The sequence below is a fragment of the Melanerpes formicivorus genome, unplaced genomic scaffold, assembly GCF_026170545.1.
Source record: "Melanerpes formicivorus ecotype bairdi unplaced genomic scaffold, bMelFor1.0.p_v2 SCAF_21, whole genome shotgun sequence".
Taxonomy (NCBI): Eukaryota; Metazoa; Chordata; class Aves; order Piciformes; family Picidae; genus Melanerpes; species Melanerpes formicivorus.
This window is the reverse complement of record NW_027142373.1, coordinates 9,682,424-9,708,896: the sequence shown is the minus strand read 5'-3', so window position 1 is coordinate 9,708,896 and position 26,473 is coordinate 9,682,424. Positions and strand designations below refer to the sequence as shown.

The 26,473-nt window shown below is 56.2% G+C and overlaps 1 protein-coding gene across 3 annotated transcripts; it reads right to left on the bottom strand.

Annotated features, from left to right (window-relative positions):
• Nucleotides 1-249: 249 nt before the first annotated feature.
• CYGB (cytoglobin) lies at nt 250-26,001 on the bottom strand. 3 transcript variants are annotated; one of them, XM_068151448.1, is made up of 5 exons: nt 25,415-26,001; nt 24,848-25,010; nt 10,395-10,626; nt 9,250-9,378; nt 250-807 (listed from the first exon to the last, which is right to left on the bottom strand). In XM_068151448.1, the coding sequence occupies exons 2-5, from the start codon at nt 24,988-24,990 to the stop codon at nt 751-753; spliced, it is 561 nt and encodes a 186-aa protein (XP_068007549.1). In that variant the 5' UTR covers nt 24,991-25,010; nt 25,415-26,001; the 3' UTR covers nt 250-750. The 3 variants fall into 3 exon arrangements, with proteins under 3 accessions (XP_068007549.1, XP_068007548.1, XP_068007550.1); XM_068151447.1 differs by lacking the exon at nt 25,415-26,001 and having other exon boundaries at nt 24,848-25,404; XM_068151449.1 differs by lacking the exons at nt 250-807; nt 25,415-26,001 and having other exon boundaries at nt 3,990-9,378; nt 24,848-25,404.
• Nucleotides 26,002-26,473: the final 472 nt, after the last annotated feature.

Sequence of the window (26,473 nt, the reverse complement as noted above, 5' to 3'; positions counted from 1 at the left end):
GAGCTGAATGTGATGTTTACTGCTGGAACAGCATCTCTGCAAGAGGCTGAACCTTCCTGCCTGCCAAGTGTCCTTGGGCAGGTGAGTTGGAAGGAGAAGCTGTCTTTTTTTGTCCACCTCCCCACTGCCTCTGCTTGGACCACAGGACCTGGGCTCAGTAGATCCCTGCTCAGCCAACCAAAGGCTGCAGCACACATTATTTTTCCCTCTACCAAGAGAATGACACACAAAAAGAAAAATCACTGAAAATATTTGTCATTATTAACTGAAATAGCTGAAGAAAGTAAATGCAAATCACACAGTTGCTTAGAGAAGGATCAGCAAAGCAAACCCCCTCTGCTCTCTGGGTACGAAACCAGCACAACGCAGCAGAGCCTGGTGATCGTTTTATTTCAGGAGCTGCTTGGAACATCAGCCTCAAAACTGACCAAACATACAAACAGCAGCTGGCAAGGGGCAGTTTTCTGAAGCTTTCCCTCAAAGCAAGCAGCCCTTGTCAGTTAATCAAAAGGATTTGTGACGAACAGCAGCAGCCATCCCGGCAGGGTGGGGACAGGAACCTTCCCAGCAGCAAAGCTGGTCTGGGTTGTCCCTTGTGTTCAATGTGCCAAGCAATGGGAATGTGTGGTTTGCTCCCCGAAGCAAAGGGAGCTGGAGCTGGTCAGTGTGGGCATGGCAATTGCCCCCCCAGTAATATACATCAATGAGGGCAAGCAGAGGGAGCTCCTCTCTGGGGCACGATGCCAGCTGTCAGGTGTCTGGGAGCACCTTGGTGCCTTCAGCGCTGCTTCCTCCACCCTGGGAGTCCTGCAAAACCAGAGGGTGGTTTGGCTGGGCTGTGGACTGGGGGTCATGCCCACAACACCCTCCAAGGCCCTGGCAGTGGGGCCAAGCGCTTTGGGGCACCACAGGGCCAGCTCCTGTCCTTGGGTCAAGAGTGGCTTCCCAATCAAGCCCACTCCCCCAGCTCCCAGAGGGGAGGAGAGGCAGGGAGCCATCCTCCTCCTCCCGATCCTCTCCCTCACCCTCCCTCTGCCCTTGGCTCTGCTCTCTCTCAAAAGTGCCTGGGAGAAGTGAAACCTGGCTGTAAATTAGCTGAGAGGGTTTTTCAGTCTGAGATGTGTGCACTTCCCCCCTCCCAGCTCTGTTATTTCATCTCCCGGCTGCCAAACTCCCGGGAATTAATCCCGGACGGCGCTGACAGCGTTTACATTCAGCTCTGCTCAGATAAACCATATCAGCCCGCACAGCTGAAGAGGAGCCTGCCACGGAAGGAAGGGCCAGCTCCTGCTCAGTGTCAGCCCCACTGGCCTGGGATGATTCTTTCCTGCCTTTTTTTTTCCCTCCAGGGGCTTTGCTCTGAGCAAGGAGCCACCAAAAACCCTGCACTGGTGAGGGTGGTTCCTACAACAAAGCCTGGAGCCCCTGGCTCTTATCTCAGTGTAGATAATGCAGAAGGGAGGTGTCCTCTGAGCTGGTGGGAACATTTGGCCTTGACCTCTGGAGGCTCCTTGCCCTGTGCCACACAAGGGAGGATTCTCCTCATCACCAGGGGAGGTATTTGTGCAGTGTGGTTATTGCTTGTTGTCTTTAACCTCCTCCTTGCAGGTGGGTTTCCTTCTGTCCTTCACAATAACCTCCTGGCTGTCACTTGGATGTCACCAGGTGCCAGTGGAAGATGGACACATGACAGAGATGTGCCACCTCTGAGCCAAATCTGCACTGGGCTCATGGAGCTGCAGTTTCTCCATCATGTGCTGGGCAGGGAGCACTGGAGCTCCACATCCCATGGTGAGGGCCAGGTGGCCTTTCCCAGGGCTGGAGCATGAAGACAGTCTGGGTGCACACCCCATGCCATGTCTTAGCTATTAAATTCCCTCCTCCCTCTGTTTCCCCACCCATGAATCATCACCGGGGCCACCAAGGTGGTTTCTAAGAGCTGGATCACCATCAGCTCCTTTGTCTGAGTGGTGCCTCCTGGAAAGCAGCAGCAGCAGCACCCCCAGGCTGCACCACTTGGAAACAAGGTGGATTTAGACTCCCTGGGCACAGGGAAGCAGGAGGGTGTGAGCTCATCACCCCAGCACCTGGGCCAATGTGCCAGGGAACCTCATCCTCCCACCCCATCTGCTTTTCCAGCAGTGTTTGCAGAGCACTGGCCTGGCCCTGGGGTCCAGGTCACGCTGTGATCATCACAGCCACCCCGAAGCAACAGGATCTGGGGGTAAATATTAGTACAAAGTGAAGGGCTGTGTACATATTTTCTCCCTGCAAGGTAATGCTGCAGTCCCCAGCTCTTTCTCAACAACTCATTGGAAAATCCAGCCCTGTGTCAGCATCCTCTGGTCACCCTTTGTTCTGGCTGGTCTCAGCCCAGCGTGCAAAGGTCTAAGAGGTTCAGGTCGTCTTTGGAACCTCCCTGTTCCCGAGCTGGGTGGCTCTTTCCCTCGTGGTTTCCAAGCCAATGTTTCCCATCTGGAGCGCAGCAGCGTGTGGGCTCTGCTGACCGTTTGCTTCCGCCTGGAAGAGCATCCAGGATGTGGTGCAGGCTCCCAGGATGGCTTACTGATCACATTGACAGCACCAAGAGGTTCCCCCCCTCCTCAAAAAAGGATGCAGCAGAAGGTAGACAGAAGCAGGCAGTTATTCTCCTCCCCACATGGACTGACCCTTGGTTCCCACCTCTGTAAGCAGTAAGGGAAGAAACAGGCTCCCTCTGCACAGCCACCCCAGCCCCTGGAGCTTGGGGATTCCAGACTAGCTCAAGAGCCTGCCCACGCAGGAGCTACTCAATCATGTGCAGGGCTGGAAAACATCAGTGTTGCTCTCAATCCAGCAGGAGTCAAGCCAGCAGCAGGCTCCTAAAAACCCTGGGCAGCCTCCAAGGCACTGATCTCTGAACTCCTCCTTCTCAGACCCCACTGAGCCTCCCCTCAAGCCTCAGACTGGGATCCTGAACTGGAATTGCACACCTTAAAATTGCTTGTGGCCAGGTGCTGGTGGTTTCCAGCAGCCTGGTGGGATGAGCTATCCCTTCCCTGAAAGCCCCTGCTAATGTGTGCTGCTGCTTTGGCATCAGTAGAGAGGAGCACAATAAAAGGCATTGCTCAGGTTTCTTTTCCAAGCCTTGCATGCCATGGAAATGGAGCTTATGGGACCACAACATGGGTCTGTCTGTTCCTCCATCCTCTGCCAGTAACTTTGGAAAGGTTGGCCAGCACCAACCAAATGGGTCAGAGGTCTCAAGTACACCATGGATCTGTTTTGCTAAAGAAGGAGCTGGAGAGACCCATGGGAGAAAACCACAGCATGACCCAACCACACTGGGACTCATCCCACTGCAATGTGATCCAGCCACAGTGAGAGGCACAGGAGGAGCAGCAAGGGATAGTGCCATGGAAAACTTGGCTTCTGCTACTCAGGGAGCTGCTGGGTGTTTGTAGAGGCTGGGAACTGTCTCACAGTCCTTGTTGGCCCTGGCTACTGCATCTTGTGGCCACCACCACTGCAGGTTTCACACCCAGCTCTGCCTTGCTGCCTCCCACAGCGGAGATGAGCCTTTGTCTTGGTGCCTGCCTGGGTTCATGTGCCATGGGGGCTGCACATCAGCCTTAGGACATCTGTGAGGGAAAGCCCTTGGCTGATACCAAGCTTATCCTACCTGGGGAAGGCACAGGAACAGCTCCTGGTTCAGGGAGAGCCCCCAGAGGTTTGCACAACATACCTGAATGCCAAGCAAAGAGCCTGGAGTAGGAGCAGACCTTCCCCTTCTCACTTGACCCTGTTAGTAAGGTGCCTCCAACCACCTCTACCAGCCTTGGAAGAGAAGGTCAGTGAAGGGCACATCTGCTTTTCACCTCCAAAGCTCCCTCTCCAGTGCCCTGGGAGCAAACAGGAACCCCCCAGACCATTCTGCTCACGATCCCCTTGCAGCAACACCCCCAACCCCCCCACCAGAAAGAAAGCAAGAAGAGCTGGGGGGGGGCAGGTTGTGGTTTGATTGGTTTATCCACTGAAGATACAGGTTTGGGTTTAATAACACCATTGTTGTCTGGTTACAAACATACTAAAAACCTACAAAAGGAAACAAAGGAGAATGATCAACCAACAAGGTACAGCCAATGGTACACGGAACGGCACGTGGAAAACCAGCACGGAAGCGCCGAGAAACACCAACAGGAACAGGATCTGCAGTCAACAGGAAAGACATGGAGCTACACCAGGCCCCCCCAGGCCACACCTGTGGGTCCTGGTGGGGCTGCTTGAGACATACCAACGGTTAGAGACAGCTTCAGCTATGGAAGATAATCAGCGTCGCAGTCTGTTAAATAGGGTCAGCCCCAGGGAGTTTTAGCCTTCCCTCGCCGTGAGCTGGAACCAGGGCAGCTCCTGGGTTCCCCTTCCACCCATCTGCCTGGCAGGGCTGGTGCTGGTCCCAGCAGCATCCCCGCGGCAAGGGGCAGGGGAGGCTGAGCTCTGGTCCAGCCAGCCCAGGTCTGGTCCCCACTGAAGTCCCCAGAGAGAGTGGGGAGGTGCTAGGACCTCCTTTCCTAGGGCAAACTGGAGGAAGCTGGCAGAGATGGAAGAGGATTCCCCGAGGACAGCCTGTGGCATGGCTGCCTGAGGGGTGTGTCTCGCCATAAGAGAAGATGAAGGTGGTGGCACAAGGTTCTTAAGGGTTCCCTGTCCCTCTGGTGCTGTTGGGGTGTCTCTTGAACTGGCTGAGTGGCTGTAATTGCCACGGGTGTTGGCCACAGGGAGGGGAGAACAGGATCTGTGTCCTGTCCCAACCTACCGCTTCCCCTTCCCTCCAACAAGGAGCTTGGTCTGGCCAAAGGCAGTGCTGAACATGGGGTGGGAAGACAGAAGCTGTGTGTGGGGAGCCAGGACAAGGTACTTGAAGAGGAACCTTGCCCCAGGGACACCAAACACCCCTCATCACTCAGCATTCATCTGCTGTGGGCAGGGGCACAAAGACCTTCCCAGCCCTGATACGAACACAGAGGCAGTGGCTGAGCCAGAGGCCAGATCCTGCCCTGGTTCCAGGATCTGGGCTGGCAGGTACAGGGCAGCCACAATGGCACAGCCATCAGCGAGGAGCAGAGTGAGCAGGAGCAGCCTGACAGCATCCTTGGGGAATGCAAATGGGGGCGAGGGGACACGGGTGGTTCCCCAGGGAAGGAGAGAGACTGGCTGGTCCCCAGCATGTGCCAGTGCCATGACCTACCTGAGCTCCCAGCTTCCGACCCATGAATTCTAGGGGAACAACTCTGCAAGTTGGTCCCTCCCTGCCACCACCAAGGAGAGCAAAGCTGAGCCCGTGGCCAACACCCTTATCTCAGCCTAGGCGTGCCAGGAAGTGAGATGTGGAGCCCCAGTGAGCAGGGCCTGGAGGCAATGGGGGCTAAGGGGGTCCCCATCTGTCTGTGGTGGGTTTGGGGAGGGGACTGAAGGGGCTCCAGTAACAGAGAGCAGCAATGCAGATGCGTGCATGCACCGGAGAGCCTTGCTCACAGCCAGGACTCAGCTTCCCTTTCTGCTCTTCCTCAGGGTATTTCTCCACCCTGTCACTGCAGAATGGTATTTTTAACCTTTTTTTTGGGGGGGGGTGGTTCATTTTCATCCCTCCCCAGATGAGAATTCCCCTCCCCCCCTCTCCCCCCCCAGTTTCAGCAAGGCTCTGTTGTGCTGCAGGCCACAGAGAGAGAGGGGGCGTTCACTTCAGCTCCTTCTCTTCCCCCTGTGAGCCCTGCCCTGGCCACCCTCCCTGCTTCAGCTTCCATCCTACAGAGCTGGTAAAAATAAACAGGGATTTATCATTAGTGGGGCTTTTTTTTTGCTTGCATATATTTGACTGGCCAGCAAATGGAAGTGTGTGTGGGGGGAAGCTCCTCGAGGGACAGCAGCTGCACACATCTGGATTTGCTTTTTGCTGGAAAACTTGCCAAGCCCAGCACATGGAGGCCTGGGTGCAGGAGGCTGGGGGGTGGGAGGGTGAGCTTTTTCTGGAGGTGCAAGAGAAACCCACCAAAACAACAATGGGGAAAAAACCCCAACACAAACACACCAAAGAGAAGGAAAAAGAAACCAAACCCCAAGCCCCATGCAAAGGTGAGTTAGGGGCAGGGAGGGAATCTTGCTGCTGCTCCCCCAAAGCCAAGGCACTCAGGGTGGGTTGGCTATGAGACTTTCCAGCCAGCCCACAAATGACTTCCCTGCTGACCTCAACCAAGCCTGATTTTGGGTTGGGGGAAGGGAGGGGAAGAATTTGTACTGACAGATGAAATTCCCACCTGGAGAACATAAACCTCAGAGGTTAATGTGTGAATTTTTCCTGAAGGTGCAGCATCCCTGGAGGGAAACATCCCTGGCCCAGCATCCACAGGGCATGGGGACCACAGGAACCCAGCAGAAGTGTGCAGGGCTCTGGCAGGGACTGCTGGGGAGAGCTCCACCGTGCACACCACAAAACATCCAACAGTTGTGCCCCGAGGAGTTCCTCCCCAGCCTTGCACTGGAGCAAAGTCAATGACCAGCCAGGCCTTCTCTCATCCTGACCCTGGCCAGCAGCTGCCTCTGCCAACTGTGCAAAGGATCAGCAGCTGCTCTGCCACTGAGTCGTGGGCTGGAGGCAGCAGCTGCTGGCACCTTCACACGTGCAGGCTGGTGGCTGGATTTCAGGGGTGCCAACTCTGACACCTCACCAGCATCATTTGTCAGCCTGTGCCCATCCCTTCCTTCCATGGAGCCTGTGACCTTGCACGCTGCCAAGGTCAGCTGTGCCTGAGCAGTTGTTCCCTCCCAACAAACTGTGTTGGGACGTGCCTTTGCTCCCAGCTCCATCACCCCTCTCCACCTGTCTTGTGGTGGGACAGAGGGAGGAAAGAACTACAAGGCAGCTGCAGCGCCATTAGTGGAATCCTGGGGCTATTTTGGGACTACTCCTCGTCCTAGGCTCTGCAGAAAGATGAGGAAGAGCTGAAGAACACAGCCAAGAGGCTTAGAGACCTCCCCAAATCACTTTTTGCCCAGGGCCAAGGCACTGGGCAATGGTACAAACTCCTGGCTGCTTCTAACCGAGCCCAGAGGAGCAGGAGAAGACATTTCCCCCCAGGTTAACCTCCCCTGCTGCTTTGGGGGTCACTACCTGGGCTGTGCCAGTACCATGGCATGAGCAATACCAAGGGCAGGACTGGGAGTTTGCCCCTAATGGGCTCCCACAGATTCTGAGCAGGAGGAGGAGAGGGAAAAACCCCACTGAGACCTTTTCTGGGAGTGGGCACCCAGTGCTGGCCACCCCCCTACCCAGCAGGGCCAAGGCATGGGAGCAAAACACCAGGAAGAGGAAAATGCCCTGTGCCCTGGGGATGGTTGAAAGCACAGATGAACTGGGTGGAGGTGAGCAAGGCAAGAGCTTCTGGCTGGCTGCTCCAGAGGAGGGAGGTCAGCCTCAGGGGGAGTTACTGCTGTCTCCTTCAGTGGTGTCCCCATGGCAGGGTGAGGGATGTCCCCAAGGTGGCTGTGGAGACCCCAGCCCAGGACCATGGGCTCAGTGCCTGTCAAGCCAACATCTAGGAGAGGAGCTGGGCTCACTAGGGAAGCTGCTGGCCCTCCAGGGCAGTGGTGGAATGAGGCCAGGGGGAATCTCAGAAGGGGACCCCCTCCCACTTCAACAGCTAACACTGCCCTTAAGGCTGGAGCTCTAGAAATAACAGACATTTGGAGAAATACTGGGTGACAAGGGTGCCAAAGCTTCCCTGCACACCTGATGCTGTACCTCAAGTCCTCTGGGTTTCAGTCCCCAGAGCATCATCATCTAAATCCAGGCTCATGTGTGCAGGAGGCCACGGGGCTGCTCCTCCTCCCATTGGAACCAAAGGGGAAACTGAGGCAGGAAGCAAACAGACTCACCCACAGCTTCAGGAGGGCTTGGAGGCAGGATGAGTGCTGTGAACCCTACAGCCACATCTCGTTCTGGGGGGAGATCCCTTTGCCAGGCACAGGTGGGAGCTCTGCCAGTCCCAAGGAGGAACCTAGCTTCTGCATGGGCTGATTTCTACCAGGCACTTTGTTTGAAGAATCCCAGTTTCACCAAGAGGGAGGAAGATGATCTATGTAAGGAGTAACTTACTCATTTTAACACAGCAGGGACCTTCCTTCACACCCAGGCATCCCTACTGCTATGTCCACTTCATCTTTCCCCTCCTGATCACAGCCTGAAACTTCCTTCTTACTGACCAGGGTAGAGCCACCCCAGTCCCACACTGCCCTGGCTGCTGGCCAGACAGACACATGCCAGCTCTCAGGGCAATGGCACAACGTGTGCCACCTGAGCCCATCCTCATGCACATCCCTCTTGCCCACGGAGCTGAAGGGAAGCGAGTGGGCTCACAGCATCCTGCCTCTGGCACAGAGAACCCACCCACACACCATGCTCTGAGCCACCAGGGAAGGCAGCCCAAAGCCCTCCCCCCACCTCCTTTCCCACTCTTTCACGCTGTGGGGGACGTCTCTCCCACCCCCTCGCTCCCTCCGGCACCAGGAGGGTTTGCAGCAGCCAGCCAAGGAGAGGGACTGACAGGGGCGGTGAGGGCTGCTGCCAGCCCACGGTGCAGGCTAATGGACAACCAAGGCTGACTCTGGTGGCAGCCACCAGCCCTGCCGCCCTGCCAGGGGAATGGAGAAAGTGCAAAGCAAAGTGCAAAGCAAAGTGCCAGCCCTGCGGCTGGCGGTCCCCATGAGCATGGTGTCCCCAAAAGCAAGGAGCTGCGTTGCCCCAGGGGTTTAGCACGGAACAGAAGAGTCGTGTGGTTTGACAGCGAGCAGGGCTGCACGGCGCTGCTGCCGGCAGAGCTTCTGCAAGGGACTTGGGGATGGTGCAAGCAAGCTGCGGGATTTGAGGGTGGTGGTGATGGAAGGGCCAGGACAGTAAGATGGAGCCAACAACCAACGCTCTACCCCTCACGTTCTGCATCCCCTTCCAGCGTCCCCTGCAAGCGCTTCACCCCGACCCACCCACACCCTTCGCGGTCCTACTGGTTTGGCTTATTTAGTTTGTTTGGAAACCCCGTGGAGATCTAATTGTGACTTGGCAGCTTACGGAGCTGGCCCTGCCGGGCTCCCCAGACTGAGCGAAGATCTTGAGAAGAGACCAGAGTGAAGTCCTGGGGTGAGCAGAGCCCTCCCTGCCCCTCGCCTGGCCCCGCTGGGCGCTCACAGGGTGGCGGAGGGGTACTGCGCCCAGCCCACCTCCTTGTATGCCGCCGTCACATGGGTGTAGATGAGGGTCCTCATCTTGGTCCAGGCTCCGTGAGCCTCCGGGGTGAAGTCGTTGGCATATTCTTCGGCAATCACCTCCAGCATGACGCCGGTGAGTTTCTGGAGGGAGCAAAAGGGTTAACGACTCCCCAGGGAGCAGCTGACAGCGAACGCAGCTGTGTGCTACCCAAACGCTTTAATCCCGACGCCGAGTTTGGGAGTGACAGTGCCCTGTGGGACAAACAGACGTGCAGGAGGTCTGCTGACACCCCGGGGGACAGACAGGGCAGGTAACCATCCTGCTTGGGTCCTGGGGAGGCTGAGCCCTGACTGTGATGGGGTGCTGCTTGAAGGCCCAAGCATCTCTGGAGGTGTTCAAGAAGGGATTGGATGTGGCACGTGGTGCCATGGTTTAGTAGTCACGAGGTCTTGGGTGTCAGGTTGGACTTGATGATCTTTGAGGTCTTTTCCAACCTTATTGATTCTATGATCTCCCTATTTGGGCAGCTCAGATTATTCAGACCCTTCTATCATGCTCGAGCTCTACAAGAGGGGACACAAGAAGCCACAGCCATGCTGGAGAGGCTGCAGGCAGGTGGGGTGCCCTTCGCAGGGGTGCTCCAGCATGGGCTGCATTTGGGGATGGTGATCTGTGTGGGACATCATCGCAGCAGGATGCTGCAGCCACGTAGGGAGCAACCCCCAGGACCAGCCAACACAGACTCACACAGAATCATCCAGGTTGGAAGAGACCTACAGGATCAAGTCTAACCTATCACCCAACCCCATCTAATCAACTTCAAGAGAGGACAGGCAGCTCCAGCTCACCACAGCTCCCTCTCCCTAACTTCTGAAGCAACACAGAACAAGAGGACACAGTCTCAAGCTGTGCCAGGGGAGGTTTAGGCTGGATGTTAGGAAGAAGTTCTTCATAGAAAGAATAATTGGCCATTGGAATGTGCTGCCCAGGGAGGTGGTGGAGTCACCATCACTGGAGGTGTTTAGAGAGAGCCTGGATGAGGCACTTGATGCCATGGTTTAGTTGATTAGATGGTGCTGGGTGATAGGTTGGACTTGATGACCTTATAGGTCTTTTCCTACTTGGTTAATTCTATTCTATCCCTTTTATGCTTTACCTTGAAGTAAATGGGCTCCACTTTGTGCTTGAGGGCATGGGCCTTGCCCACCAAGGCCAGCACAGAGGAGACCTTTTCGGAGTCGTTGATGTTCTCCACCACGGTGTTAATGGCACCCATGACCCGCCGGGCGTGCTTACGCAGCTGCAAGCTCCTCTCCATCTCCAGGGGGTCCTCCATGTGCTTGAACTGGCTGAAGTACTGCTTGGCCGAGGGGAAGTTGACAAAAAACCTGCAAGAAACACGAGAAAAATACCATCAGGAGAGTGAGGGCAGGCTGAGAGGGTAAGGCAAAGCAGGGAGTGGTGGAGAAGCTGGGAGCCACCCTCTTGCGTGCAGCACAGCCAGAGCTGGTGTGGTAGTTTCAGGTTGTGCCTAGAAATTTTTCCACAGACACAGAATTAACCAGGTTGGAAAAGACCTTTGAGATCATCAAGTCCAACCTATCACCCAACACCATCTGATCAACTAAACCATGGCACCAAGTGCCTCATCAAATCTCTTCCTAAAACACCTCCAGTGATGGGGACTCTACCACATCCCTGGGCAGCCCTTTCCAATGGCCAATTACTCTTTCTATGAAGAACTTCTTTCTAACATCCAGCCTGAACCTCCCCTGGTGCAGCTTGAGACTGTGTCCTCTTGTTCTGGTTGCCTGGGAGAAGAGACCAACCCCCACCTGGCTACAACTCCCCTTCAGGTAGTTGTAGACAGCAATAAGGTCTCCTCTGAGCCTCCTCTTCCCCAGGCTAAGCAACCCCAGCTCCCTCAGGTCTTGAGCAGAAGTGGTGGAATGTAAATGAATTACTGTTGGATGGAAAGAGGAAAACAATGATAAGGTCTAAATAATCCCACTGGGCAGATACCTAACATGAAAGTTAGTTTTGCACACTAATAACTTCCTCTCTTTTTGGCCTCTAGCAGACACCAGCTCTGGCTTCTGCTGGCTTGGCTGACCTTGGCTGCATCGCTTTGTGGTGGCTAAGTACTAACAGGCAGCTCTCTGCTCTTCCCTCCTTCCCTGTACACAGTAAAGGGGAGAGAAGGGAGCAGGGAGGGGGAAGCTCTTAGCAGCCCCCTGGTTTTGTCCAGGGGGGTTCTTGTGCTGTTTATAAACGTGTAAATATTGTGGGGGTTTTTTGGTACATATTCATTGCATTCCATGTTTTAGACTGTAGTTTTGCTTGTGAGCACAGCTTGCTTTGCTTCCCAGCTGAGCTGCTCTGGCAGTTTCATGTTGGGGGGCAATTTTCAGCCCTCCCCAGCTGATTTTCTCATGGAGTTCTCCAGGAGCTGTGGGATTCAGCTGCCTAAAAAAAATCAGCAGCTTACTGCCTTTCATCCTCGACCTTCCCTATCTGCTGCAAGGACATCACAGCTGGATATTCACCTACAAAGGAGAGGCAAGACTGAGATCTTCATACCCAGAGACTCCACCCAGGTGTGCCAGATGCTGTGGACATGCCCACAATACACCACAACATCTGTCCTACAGAGCTGGGGATGGGCATGAAGCCTCTCCCTGCCCCTCTTCCCCAGGCACCCAGCAGCTTCTCAGCCCAATGGGCTGCATTCCTGCATTGCCACCCAAAATACCTTCTTCCTGCCCAGGGTGTCTCCACCTCTCACAGACCATCCCCATTAGACTCTCCAGCAAGATCTCAGCCCTGACCTCAAGCCACTGCACATCTATGCCAAGAGCTGATCCCCCCCCAGCAAGGATGCCCCAGACACCCTGCTCTGAGGAGCCTCTTTCTGCAAGGTTAGACCCCTCTGAAGTGCAGCTGAAGCAAATTAACTGGGCTGCAGCTGATGTCCTGAGGTCCCCAGAAGGTTGTAGGGCTCGGAGGGGTTTGAAGAGCACAAGGCAACAGGGTGCAGGGCTGAGGATACCAATGCCAGCACCACAGGTATTTGCTCTCAGCATTCAGGGTTGACACTGGAGTCACATTAACCATCCCCTGCCACATGATTTACACAGCAGAGAACCACAGCAGTGTTTGCTCCCCACTTTCACTCATCTCTCTCCCTCCTCTCCTGGACTCCCATCTTTACCAGTGAAGGCTGCTCAGGCAGCTCCCAGGTCTGTCTCACAGCCTCCCCACAGAGATGACCTCCTCCCCAAGCATGTCCCAATCATGTGAACCCATCCCAACCATCACTACCTTCCTCCAGGACCAGGTGTGATCCTCTTTCTTCACTCACCTCTCCACAAATGATGGCAGTACTGAGGACCAGGCTCATTTAGCACTCAGTTATCCTTCTTTTCCCTGCTCCCCTCCTTCCCCCTCTCCCTTGGCTTGCAGAAGCTTGTGGGCATTGCCAAGGAAGCGGTGTGAAGCAGCTCCTGGAGCTCACCACCACTTCTGTTGCTTCCCTGAGGCATCTGGGATTCATCAGATGGCCCAAAATAGGTTTAGGAGGTGTGAAGAGTGTGCAGTGGAAAGGGTGGAGGAGGAAGGAAGGTGGAATGGGGAGACAAGGTGCTGCTTTGACAGCCTGGAGGGGACCCATGGCAAAACTCCTCTCGTTACTGTGCAGCCTGCCCCCAGCACAGCTCCTCCCCACACATCTGGTCTCTCTCAGGAGAAACCATTCCCAGGCCTGGCTGTCCCCAGCTCCTCTCACCACAGAGATGCTCAGTCCCTACCCTTCACCTCAGAGGTGGTCAGGAATGGACACTGGTCCCCTGACCAGGGGACAGAGCCACCCAGGACCATACAGATGGCACCAGATTCAAGACTTCTGTCCCAGGCATTTCCCAACAGAGGGACAACTGTTTCTCTCTGGTTTAATGGGACCATTTTTTGCCATCCAGCCCCAACACCCTTCTCATCCCTTCCACCCTCCATCTCTGCACAGCCTGTGGCAACCCTAAGCCTGTGGCTCCAGCCAGCCCTGGAGATCAATGCTGTCCAGCTATCAACACCTTGCTGAGGTCAGAGCTAAGGGGTCTGCCATCCCTGCTAGTGGATCCTTTCCTCCCCTCACCCTCCAGCTCTGGCAGCAATTCCCTCAGGCACTGGCAGCAGGGCATGTGGCTGGAAGGGGAGCCTGCTGCCCACACACTACCCCGATGCAGGTGACGGAGTCTGACAGCTGTCAACACCTGCCTAAGCCTCTGAATCCCAAACCATCAGAAGTTCTCTGAAAAGCCCTGTTTGGTTTTCAGCCTAAGGGCTTGATGTTGTGAAGGTACAGGCAATGAGCTGAGGAAAAGACTCCTGGCCTGAGCCAGGCTCTTTCAGCAGAAGCATAGAGCTAGGGAGGACTGAGCTCCGCACTACCAGGAATTACAGCTTCTCCCTGCCTAGAGAAGGACCTCAAGGAGCTTGTGCCCTTCAGGAGCTGAAGAGTCATCTCCATGCCTCTCCCACACCACCATCTCCACCTCTCTGCTGCATTTGGCTGTCTACTCCAGGGGCAAAAATTGATCAGACTGCCTGAAGTCCCCATCCTGGGTGAGACCAGGCCAGTGAAGGACCCATGGCACTCGGTGCTGTGGTTGAGTCGATGAGATGGTGCTGGGTGAGAGGTTGGACTCGATGCTCTCGAAGGTCTTTTCCAACCTGGTTAATTCTGTATTTGTACTTCTAACTTTTCACAGAATCACTAAGGTTGGAAGAGACCTCAAAGTTCATCAAGTCCAACCTGTCCCCCCCACACCTCATGACTACTAAACCATGGCACCAAGTGCCACATCCAATCCCCTCTGGAACACCTCCAGGGATGGTGACTCCACCACCTCCCTGGGCAGCACATCCCAATGGCTAACAACTCTCTCTGGGAAGAACTTTCTCCTCACCTCCAGCCTAAACTTCCCCTGACACAGCTTGAGACTGTGTCCTCTTGTTCTGGTGCTGATTGCCTGGGAGAAGAGACCAACCCCCACCTGTCTACAACCACCCTTCAGGTAGCTGCAGACAGCATTGTCCTCACTCTACAGACCCTCGGGGTGGTGTCCTCATGGGAAATGAGCTCAGCAGCTTCCCTAAGGGACCTGCAAGGAGGACATCCCTGGTGCTGGAGTGATATGAAACCAGCTTAACCCCTGCTTGCTTTCATCAAAGGAGAGCTGAAACAGGAGAGCCCAAACCATCTTTGCTTCAAGCTGAAAAGCAACTCCACGTCTTGCCAGTGAGCTGCAGCCACCTTTCCTCGGCCAGTGCCTCTCTGCAGGGCTGGAGGAAGGCAGGTGCCTGCAGCAAGGACTTCTGGCCTGGTGCAAACACTTGAGCTGTGGAACCAAGAGGAAAAAAATAAAAAGAAGAGGGGAGGAGACTCACCCCGGGGTGGTTGTTAATAAACAGAGAAGATTAATTGAACACAAAGGTTAAATATAACCAGAGGAAAGGGGGGGGAGAGAGAGGGGTGGGGGAAAAAAGGAAGAACTAACATAAGTCAAACAATAGAGAAGTGCAAGAGGTGTCACTTGGGGTTTTTCCATCTCCAGAACATCTCTCCAGAGTTCAGACCTCTCAGGCTCTGGAATTCTGTTGGCTCGCTGTGTCTGTGTGCATGCCTGGAGCTCTTTTTTCTTCCCCCCCCCCCCCCCTTCCTCAGAGTCATTAAAAGCTGATATTTCCCATTGCACAGCACACAGAATGATGATTGATAGAAAGCAGATGCCTGCATACCCATCTCATTAACTCTCTTTTTAAGCGGTTCCATTCTGCAGCTGCTAATTTGTACTCTGGAAGCTGCATCTGGACCCCACGGACAGGATGTCAGCTTTGCTGTTCCTCCCTCTCCTGCCCTTTTTAACAACTTTAAAGGACACAGCCAGCAGCAGAGCCAAAGGAAATAGAATCACAGAATCAGCCAGCCTGGAAAAGACCTCAGTGATCACCAAGTCCAACCTCTTACCTAACACCTCAACCATGGCTCCAAGTGCCACAGCCAAGCCTTCTTTGAACACCTCCTGGGATGGGGACTCCACCACCTCCCTGGGCAGCACATCCCAAGGGCCAATTACTCCTTCTGTGAAGAACTTTCTTCTCACCTCAGCCTAAACTTCCCCTGGGGCAGCTTGAGACTGTGTCCTCTTGTTCTGGTGCTGGTTGCCTGGGAGAAGAGACCAACCCCCACCTGGCTACAACCTCTCTTCTGGTAGTTGTAGAGAGCACTGAGGTCTCCCCTGAGCCTCCTCTTCTCCAGGCTAATAATTCAAGTGCAAAGCCCCTGCAGTCCCTGGGAAGCTGTTCTCTGCTCAAGGGGAGATACCACAGTCACCATCCCTGGAGGTGTTTAGGAGGAGACTGGCTGGGGTGCTTGGTGCCATGGTTTAGTTGATTAGGTGGTGTTGGATGATGGGTTGGACTCGATGATCTTGAAGGTCCCTTCCAACCTGATCTATTCTATTCTCCTCCTGTCTGCCCCCATAGAACTGGTTCAGTGGGAGAAGACCTTTATGGTCACCAAGTCCAACCATTAGCACTGCCAGCTCACCACTAAACCATAGCCCTCAGCACCACATCTATGCAGCTTGGACTCCATCCAGGGATGGGGTCTCCACCACTGCCCTGGGCAGCCTGTCCCAGGGCTTGACAACCTTTTTGGGGAAGTAACTGTTCCTCATGCCCAACCTAAACCTCCTCTAGCACAACCTGAGGTCACTTCCTACTGTCCTATCACTTGTTACTCCCACAGCAACATCTGATAGCAACATCTTCCCTTTCCCCAGACCTTGCAGAGCAAACCCCACATGGGAACCCTCAAGCCCAGCCATGTCCTTCCTTCCCCAAGAGGAAAGAGGACAGCTGGGTGCTGCTTGCTGGGTGCTCTTGAGCCCCTAAACCCTTGAAGCTTTACTCACCATTTGCAAGCTGGGGGAGGAAATAGATGGAAGCAAGGCCTTGAAGCCCCTGGGAGGCTCCAGCTGAGCCCCCAGCCAGCACTTGTAGACTCTTTTTCTGGCAAGATTTTCCTACCAATGCCTTCATGTTTTCTCTTGCCTCATCCCTCTATGTGGGAAGAAACTCTCTCTAATGTGGGAATCTCTCCCCAGCCTTTCTCAGACCTCTCCTTCCAGCTCTTTTACTGCTGGGGTGACTACAAAACAGCTGATAAGGGGGAGGCAGGTGGTGTGTGGTGCTGCTATTTATTGTGGAGAGGGCTGGCTCACTGCTTCTCCTGCACCTTCCCCCTGCTCCTCTCAGCCACCTGTAATCCATCATCTTGTTTCCAGGCTGGGGCCAAGCCCTCAGTCCACACACTGATGCTAAATTGCTTCTACAGCTGAGAGAGAAGAGGTGTAGCTGGCCCCCCTCCAGCTGAAGCACCACAGAGCCCCAGGGCAGAGGGACCAGGACACAATGGTGAAGCTGGGAGAGGACCCAGCAGCAAAGATATAGCCAAACACGTTTGGCCATGAGCAAACCACCTCCAGGGGCATGCCCTGCTCTCTCGTGTGTGCTCAGTCCCACCTCCAGGTCCTCAGTGCTGTTACTTTCCCCCTACCACGTGTGTGGGTTCAAGCCAAAGCCTCTTGGCTGCAGAGATGGACCTCTGGGCTAGGGATAAGGCCAGCTTTCCTCAGCATCAGAGTGGCTTTTCTATGGCTCTTGCAATCCCTTTTGCTCAGTGCCTCCATCCACAGCATCATCCTCATCATTCACATGGTTGTTCCTGCTCCTCTCCACCGCCACACCTCTTTCCCTGTCTGTGTCCCTGCCCACTGGGTGCAGGTAGCATGCAGGGATGGCCACATCTGCCCCTCCACCCCAGCACCAGCATCTCCCCCTGCACCAGACACCCTTCCTGCAGCCCTGCCAGGCAGGGACAGCACGGCCCAGCAGCATCCAGGGGTAGGACATGATGTCTAAGCGTGACTCTTGCCTCTGAGGCAGATGCAGGGTGAGGATGGAGCTTGCTGGAGCCTGGATGTGTGTCCACAACACCCAGGGACAGTGGAAGAGGTTGGAAGTGGGAGGCAACATGAGGCTGAGCAGAGGAGTAACCCAGATTCACAAGGATGAAGTCCCTGTGCCGGGACCTGCCATCCATGCAGCAAACCCAGGAACCTGGTTTTTGATGTCCACCACCTCACCTCCTCCCCAGTGCTCCCTTGCTGCTTTCCAGCAGCCCCAGCCTGGTGTTGCCAGCACCTCCACCAATGCTGTGCTCCAGGGAGATTGCCAGTCACCCCACTGCCAGCCACCCATTGCCCAGCCACCCCACTGCCAGCCACCCACTGCCAGCCACCCCACTGCCAGCCACCCCACTGCCAGCCACTCACTGCCAGCCACCTCATTGCCAGCCACCCCACTGCCAGCCACCCCACTGCCAGCCACCCCATTGCCCAGCCACCCCACTGCCAGCCACCCCACTGCCAGTCACCCCACTGCCAGCCACCCCACTGCCAGCCACCCACTGCCAGCCACCCCACTGCCAGCCACTCACTGCCAGCCACCTCATTGCCAGCCACCCCACTGCCAGCCACCCCACTGCCAGCCACCCCATTGCCCAGCCACCCCACTGCCAGCCATCCCACTGCCAGCCACCCACTGCCAGCCACCCCACTGCCAGCCACCCCACTGCCAGCCACCCATTGCCAGCCACCCCACTGCCAGCCACTCACTGCCAGCCACCCCACTGCCAGCCACCCCACTGCCAGCCACCCCACTGCCAGCCACCCACTGCCAGCCACCCCCACTGCCAGTCACCCCACTGCCAGCCACCCCACTGCCAGCCACCCACTGCCAGCCACCCCACTGCCAGCCACCCCACTGCCAGCCACCCCATTGCCAGCCACCCATTGCCAGTCACCCCATTGCCAGTCACCCCATTGCCAGGCACACTCAGTACCTGCCAGCCCAGGCAGGGCTGTCCTGACATCTTTCTGCCTTTCCTGAGCTCTGGGAGCCCCCAGACAGAGCCACCCCAGAGGTCCAGCCCTGCTCTGCTGCAGCAGCCTCACCAGTGGAGCCTGTCAGCAGAGCAGAGACTTGGCCCTCCTGGTGAGGCATTTCTGGGGCTGGTACCAACACACCCAGCATGTCCTCAGCCATAGCCAGGGAAACCAGCCAGGGGCAGTGTTTGGCCTCCCTGTGCCTTTGCTTCCCTTGGCCAGGCACATCCTTGAAGCACAGGCTGTCCTGTGGGATCTCTCCAGCCCTGTGTGTCTTGCAAGGGACGCAAGGGCAGTGCTGGGTGAAGGGACGTGGGGAAAACTCTTCTTGGGTCACCCTGAGCGCTGCTGGCAGCCCCGAGGCTGTGCCTGGTGGAGGATATACCACAGGGATCCCTGTGGCAGCAGCCACCTCAGCCAGGGAGCAGCTGAAAGGGCTGGCTCCAGGTGCTCCAGCCAGAGGGGAAAAGCAGCTGTGCAACGAGAGCTTACTGAACCCACACTCATCCTCCTCACGGATTGTGGAGGGGGCTGCTGTCTTGGGAAATGTCCCCTGTGTGTTTCCCTCTCAGCAGAGCAGAGTCCTGCTGCTCTCCCCAGAAAAACATCTCTCCAGCTAGACCACAGTGATCAGCAGGCGTGTGACAAGCTGTGGGACAGGGACATGACCACACTGAGGAGTTGGAATTTTCAGAGGAGCCCTTTCCAAAGCGAGATACTGTGGCAGGAGGTTCTCTGTGAGCTTCCGTGCTCTGAACTTTGCCTGTCAGCAACCGGGATCTGACACCTTCCCTAGAGACACCTCCAGAGGTACCTTTTCCTTATAGACAGCTCCACACAGACCCCTTCCTTATGGACCCCTCCACACAGACCCCTTCCTTATGGACCCCTCCACACAGACCCCTTCCTTATCATCTCCTCCATACAGACCCCTTCCTTATGGACCCCTCCACACAGATCCCTTCCTTATGGACCCCTCCACACAGACCCCTTCCTTATAGACCCCACCACACAGACCCCTTCCTCATAGACCCTTCCATACAGACCACTTCCTCATAGACCCCTCCACACAGACCCCTTCCTTATAGACCCCTCCATACAGACCACTTCCTCACAGACCCCTCCACACAGACCCCTTCCTTATAGACAGCTCCACACAGACCCCTTCCTTATGGACTCCTCCACACGGACCCCTTCCTCATAGACCCCTCCACACAGACCCCTTCCTTATAGACCCCTCCATACAGACCCCTTCCTTATAGACCCCTCCATGCAGACCCCTTCCTTATAGACCCCTCCATACAGACCCCTTCCTTATGGACTCCTCCACACAGATCCCTTCCTTATAGACAGCTCCACACAGACCCCTTCCTCATAGACCCCTCCACACAGACCCCTTCCTCATAGACAGCTCCACGCAGACCCCTTCCTTATAGACAGCTCCCTACAGACCCCTTCCTTATAGACAGCTCCACACAGACCCCTTCCTTATGGACTCCTCCACACAGACTCCTTCCTTATGGACCCCTCCATGCAGACCCCTTCCTTATGGACCCCTCCACACAGACCCCTTCCTTATAGACAGCTCCATAGGGACCCTTTCCTTATAGACAGCTCCATGCAGACCCCTTCCTTATAGACAGCTCCCTACAGACCCCTTCCTTATAGACAGCTCCCTACAGACCCCTTCCTTATAGACCCCTCCATGCAGACCCCTTCCTTATAGACAGCTCCACACAGACCCCTTCCTTATAGAGCCCTCCACACAGACCCCTTCCTTATAGACCCCTCCATGCAGACCCCTTCCATAAGGAAGACCTCCATGCAGACCCCTTCCTTATAGACCCCTCCATAGAGCCCTCTTTCCTACAGACACCTCCACATGGACCCCTTCCCTATGGGCACCTCCACAGGGCACGTGCTGGCTTTGGGGTTAGCTGCAAAATCCTTGCTTTAATTGCAATTTTGGGGTGGATTCAGCTAATTTAAATGTATATATATAATTATTTCTTTTCGATTCAGCTGAAAGCAAAAAAGGGGTTTCTTCATTGCCAGACTCATTACTCAGGCTCTTTGCTATTTTAACCTACAACTTGCAGTAATGTCTGGCATCCAGGGAGTGCTTTTATATTTCAAAGCTCTCTGCAAACTGCCTGAGCACAGGTGTGTTAGCTCAGAGGAAGGAGCTGTCGAAATCTAGGGGTCTGAGTCTGCGCTGGCAATCCTTTGGCTTCCCCTCCTACACCTCCTGGGAGGGGAAGGACACATTGGGAGCAATGGAGAAGGTCACAAGTGTGGAAATTTGGAAAGCTGATGGGTTTGGAGCAGAGCAGGAGGGAACAGTGATGGAGAAACCCCCCCCGTGGGGGTGGCACAGTGTGGGGTGGCTGTGGCAGGCTGCACTGACTGTGCTTGGCATGGCAAGAACATTTGGTGTGGACCTGGGACCTGGGAGCTAAAAGAAGCTATCCCTGGGTTTCATCCCTGCTGGAGTCTGTGGTTTTGTGGCCCCACATCTGTGGCCATGGTACGTGTGTGTGGGTGTGGGAGCAAATGTCCATGGTGGTCAGGACAGGCTGTGGGTTTAGCTCTGGTGTCCCAGGCTTTAGCTGGGGTCTGCAAAGGAGCGAGGGTGCTGAGCCCCTGCTGCTGCTAACCCCTGAGTGCCCACAGCCCCAGCATGCTGTGGAGAGTGGGCTGAGCCCCCTGGGTGCTCTCATCCCTCAGTGAACCCTTGGAGTGTGGGGTATTGGCAATAAGCCATTGGGAAGGTGGATGAGAAAGGGGGATGCTGGGGGGGCACTGCTTGTGTGCTTGAAGGGTTCCTGCACCACACAGGGAAGGCTGTGGAGATGCCAGAGCTGCTGCAGGCTGCCCAGATCTCCCCACATGCCTGGGCTCCCCTGCTCTGAGCTCTCTAGTGAGGGATGGGTACCCAAAAAAGACCAAATCCGAAATTACAGATGGGTAAACTGAGGCACAGCAACAAGCCCAAGGGCATGGGGAGCCTATGGGTGAGCTGCAGCCCAGGCTTCCAGCTCTGCTGGCCAGTGTGCCCGCTTGGGAGTGGCCCAGCTGATACACACAGCTGCAAACACGCAGCTCCAGCTTCAGTCCCAGCTCCAGCAAGGGTTAAGGCAGTGGCTGTGAGCTGGAGCCTGCAGAGGCCCCTGAGCTCCCAAGGAGGAGGAAGATGAGCAGATGAGCATGGTGAGGAAGCTCTGTGTTTCCTCCAGCTCGAGGCTCCCCCACCGAGGAAACTGTCAATTAGTGACATAGTTTTAACCACACAGCTCAGATTCCCATGATCCGGTGGCTGCTCAGCCACAAGTCCCCATTATTCCTCTTTGTGTCCCCTGAGAGCCCAGAGGCCCTGCAGGGCCAGGACCCCACTGTGCTGCTGGCAGGACCATGGGGGTTTGCCATGCTTTCATGCACCACCAGCAGCTGTAAGGGCTGGGACCATGGTGCCCAGCTATGTGCCTCAGTTTCTCCATCTGCAGAGCATGGGAAGGCTGAGGGTGGAGGAGGAGGTTGGGCAGGGGCTGAAGGAGAGCAGAGGGAGCTGGAGTGAGTTCCTAGCGGACACTGACACTGTAGCCCTCCCCACTGCTGCCTTTTGGGTGGGCATTGCTGCCTTTTGGGTAGACATTGTTGCCTCCCAGCCTTGGGGCACAGGATCAGGCCCCAGATTCACTGCAACCTTCTATCTCCAGGGGTGCTGCAAACCATCAGTTGGGAAAAGTCATTCCCTGCCCTTAACATCTCTGAAGGCACAGAGGAGGGATGGAGCAGGAGAGCATGGAGAGACCTCTGCTACCAGACACAGGCAACTCCCTGGTCCCAACCCTGACAAGAGAAATGTGGCTGGTGATGGATGTACCTGCTGTTACCACTCTGCACAGCAGGGCTGCACCAGAGGGGGGCCCACAGCTGTGCATCCCCCTTCCCTCTCCTTGTCCACCCTTGTGCACATCACTTTCTGCCTCAGTTTCCCCAGCAGGGCGCTGAGCAACACCAGTGCTGTACTGGTGAAGCTCAGGGGCTGGCTGGGGCAGCTCTCAGCCCCCAGCACACTGGGGTTGTTGCAACCAGAAGCATGCTGGGCAGGTCTGCTCATACCACACCAGCCCCCACTCACCAGCCCCTCCCCAGCCCCAACCTCTGGAGCTGCTGAATCACGTCTGGGGCTGCAGCTGCCCGCGCCGGCCAGGCTGCAGGTGGCCTCCAGGCAGTGACCCACTTCTGCCAGCGGCTGATGCCAGCTGGGAACTGCAGCTGGGAAAGCGGCAGCCAGCGGTGCTCCCAGCCCAGGCCAGGGCTGCCCTGCTTTCACCAGGCACCAGCATCCCCAGGGAGCTCAGGATGAGCTCCTCAGAGGGCTCTTTGGGGATGGGGCTTTGCTGCAGGGGAGGGCATCTCAGCCACTGGAGCCATGGCACCTGGCTCCAACAGCAGCACTGCTCCAGCTGGGATGGTGGCTCTCCCAAACGAGACCACTGACCCTGGGGACGTGCACTGAAAGTCCAGACCTCACTTGAAGCACCCCAGAGGAGTTCTGGCTGAGGCAGTGGGTGCTGGGTTTAGCTGGGATGTGCCAGGGCATGTGCCAAGGCCAAGTGCAGCCAGGGTACCAAGGAGCTGCGGCTCACTCTAGAAGCCAGCTCAGTCCTGCCCTGTTGGCACAGTGAGGGCCAGCTCCTCACCACGGTGCCACAACTGTCCCTGGAAAAAACAAAACTGGACCAGAAACTTCAACTGAGAAAGTCTGAGCTGGGACTAGAGCTCAGCCATGTGGTCCCTGCCAGGCTGTCCCCAGTCCTGGTCCAAGCCACATCATTGCACACAGGGACACCGAAAACAATGAGCTGCCCTGGGCATTGCCCTGAGTCCCTTGGTGCCAGCTGTGGGCACCCAGCCACCCTTCTTGTGCTCATGGGCCCCCCTGCACCTGGCTGCACCTGCAGATGGGGTCATGGAATGAGCTGGGTGCCAGGCAAGGAGCTGGCTGCTGGCCAAGCCCTGTGCTGAAGCTCGTGGGATGGGAATTTTGCATCCCTCAGACCTCTGCCATGTGCAGGCTTCAAACTCAGCCCAGGTGGGTTGGGTGTCCCAGCAGTGGGGCTAGCACACCCCCAGATCACCCTGGCTGCTACATGGAGCGGAGCCATGAGGGAGTGAGCTCAGCCATCAGCTGGCTCTGAGAGGAGGAAATGTTTGAGAAGGAGGAGGTGAGGTGACTCAAATGTCATTTTGGATTCTCTTGCCTAGGGGTCTTGCTAGGAAAATCCCATTGCAGTGCTGGCTGTGAGCCTGGAGGGGAACTGGAGCTGCTCACCAGCATGGCTGGGGAGCCTCTGCTCTCTGCAGATCCCGTGGGCTCAAGGCATCAGCTCTCAGCTGCTTGGAAAACTTTTGGACGATTATTAATAAACAGCATGTCCACCCAAGGGGTTCTCTGAGCACTCCCAGGCCCCTGCTGCAGGAGGGGACACAGCCCAGGCTCCTGTCTCCGGTCTGGGTTGGATCCAGGCAGGAGCCTGAGCAGGGATATCCCTGTGGTGCTGCTCCCTGGGATGGGTGCTGGGAGCTTTGGCTCTCCAGAGAGCATCCTTGCTGTTTGCTAACAGGTCACAGCAGGCATCTCACCTGCCCCTCTCCTTGCCGTGCCCATCCTCCTCTCCCCTCTTCAGTAAGGACAATGGCCTGCTGGTGCTGCACCCCACCGAGCCCCTCGACCCCCAGCATCCACGGGATCCTGCGGGATTCCCACTTGGTCCTTCCCCAGCGTACCCAGACAAGGGTCACAGCCCCGGACAGCACAACAACCCCCACCTGCCTCCCCACCCGCAGAGCATCTCCCCATGGCTGGTGAGCTGCCCCTTGTCCCTGCCACACGGCCCCACGCTGCCGGCCGACGCTCCGCACCCCACTCCCAGGGCAGCGGGGCACCTGCCCCCCGCACCGCCGCCCCCCAAGCCCCTTCCCTCACCAACTCCAGCGCTCTCCTTCCCGCCGACGCCGACGCCGGAGGGACAGATGGTGCCCTCCGAGACACACCTGCTTGGGTTTTATCTTGGCTCCCAACTTGCATTATTTCACCCGCCAGCCTGCCACGCACCGATGCCACCCGCTAACGGAGCTGGGGGGCTTAGAATAACATCCCCCCCGCTCCCCGCAACCCACCCAAGCCCGGCACCGCTCTCCTCCTCGCCTCTGCCACCCTCCCCTCCTCGCCCCGACCGCCCCCAGCTCCGTCCCTGGGCTAAGGTGACCTTTGCAAGCCGAGCAGCTTCCCCCCGAAGTCCCCAGCAAGGCTTCCCCCCCAACCCTCCCCCCCCTCGCCGCTGCCACCCAGCTCCAAGGTGTGGAAATCAGAGGAGTGCTGTGAAACCCTCCCTGCTCCCAGCCAGCGAATACACCCCAGCCAGCTCCCCACTCGCTGTCATTCATCTCCACTTGGGTTATATATATTGTTCTGCCTCTTTCTCAGCTATAAAGAGCTTTAGGTGCATTTGCTGGCTCCCTGTTTTGTTTTGTTTGGGGTTTGTTTTGGGCTTTTGTTGTTGTTCTTGTTGTTGGGTTTGGGTTTGTTTTTAAATACCTGATGAGTATGGAGACCCCAACGTCCTCGCAGTTTGCATATACTCTGCTCCACGTCTCTTGGATCACCTTTTTTTCCGCGTCTGAAATCTCTTCACTTCTTTCCCATCTCTCAATCTCCATTTCTCCCTGGACTTTCTCCATGAAAAACAGCCGGCACGCTCCTGCGGGAAGCCAGGAGGAGATAAAAGAGAGAGATGTGTGGGGATAGGGGCGGGGGGGGGAATAATATATCCTGGGAGGAGAGACAAGGTGTTTGGCGTGCGGGTGCTGGCGGCTCTGCCGACGTGTGGATGTCTGTGTGTGTGTGTGTGTGTGTGTGAGTGAGAGAGAGAGAGCGAGCGAGAGGAGAGAGAGAGCTGCTGCTGCTGCCGGCCCCTTCCTTCGATAGGGAATTTAAAAAAATATCCCGCAGGAATGCTGCATGCGATTAGATTTCAGAGCTCCCAGGGCTGCCCATGGCTGGAGTGAGCTTCAGCTCGGCTCGGCTCGGCTGCGTGCGGCTGACTGCTGGGGAACTGCCTGAAAGTGAAATATTCCAAGGCATTGCAAAGACCAGCCTCTTTACCAATGTGTGAACGTGAGCTCACTTTCTCCCTCTCTCTCCTCCTCTCTCCCACTCCTCCCTCCTGCCCTTTTTTTATTTTTTTTCCCCCCTTTTCTTTTTTTTTTCTCCTCTCTCCCTGAAAGGGAGGGATGAGGGAGATGTTCTGAGCAACATCAGGACCGTGCTGGGTAGCTGGGGCGGGAGGGGAGGTAGGGATGGAAGTTTGGGTTGGTTTTGGTTGTTTTTTTTTTTCCCCAGCCCTTGTAAACGGTTCCGAGGAAATTCAGGATCCAGAGTGCTGAGTTAAAGTTATCCCAAGCGCTGGCTGCGCCGGGCTCTGCCTCCACTCGCCTCCTTGCTTTTCCTGATTGTTTTTCAGCCAGCTGGGCTTTGAAGGACAGACCCTTGCTCACCTCTGGTTCCTGGGCTGCGTGGAGAGTCAGGGAGAGAGGGGAGCATGAGGAACCCCCACTCGGTGCATCTCTCTGCCACCCAAGAAAGGTCATGGTCTGTCCCACAGGGACTTTTTAAGGATGAGTATTTGCTCTCCCTCCTCACGGCATCCCCCAATAGTGGAGGGCTGGCGGATTGTAGAGGGACCCGGAGCTAAGGCACTGAAATGAACACATTAGTGTTGTTGTGTGGTTGCCTCACTCCTGGCAGCATCTTGGCAGGGACAAGGAACACGGGAACACCTCCACGCCAGGCTTCCCACTGCCTTCGTGCGTGTGTGCTTTTGGGTTGGTTTCTACCCAAATGCCGTTTCCAGCTCCCTGACGATCCGGCATATTGAACCCGCAGCACAGCCCCTCCGCACAGAGAGCAGAGAGATGCTACCGAGCCCTGTAATAACCGAGAATCCCCCAGAGGGGGATCGGAGACAAGAGAACAGCCTGGTGTGCACAGCCGCCTCCCGCACCCGCTGCGCACCCTCGCCGGGCAGGCAGACAGACAAACGGACAGACAGGCTGAAGGTGCAGCTCGGACACTCGGGCACACAGGATCAGGCTGAGCCCCTTTGGGGGTTGGAGCTTTGTCATTGCAGATCGGTTGAGGCTTTCTGCTGGGTTTCCCCCCCGA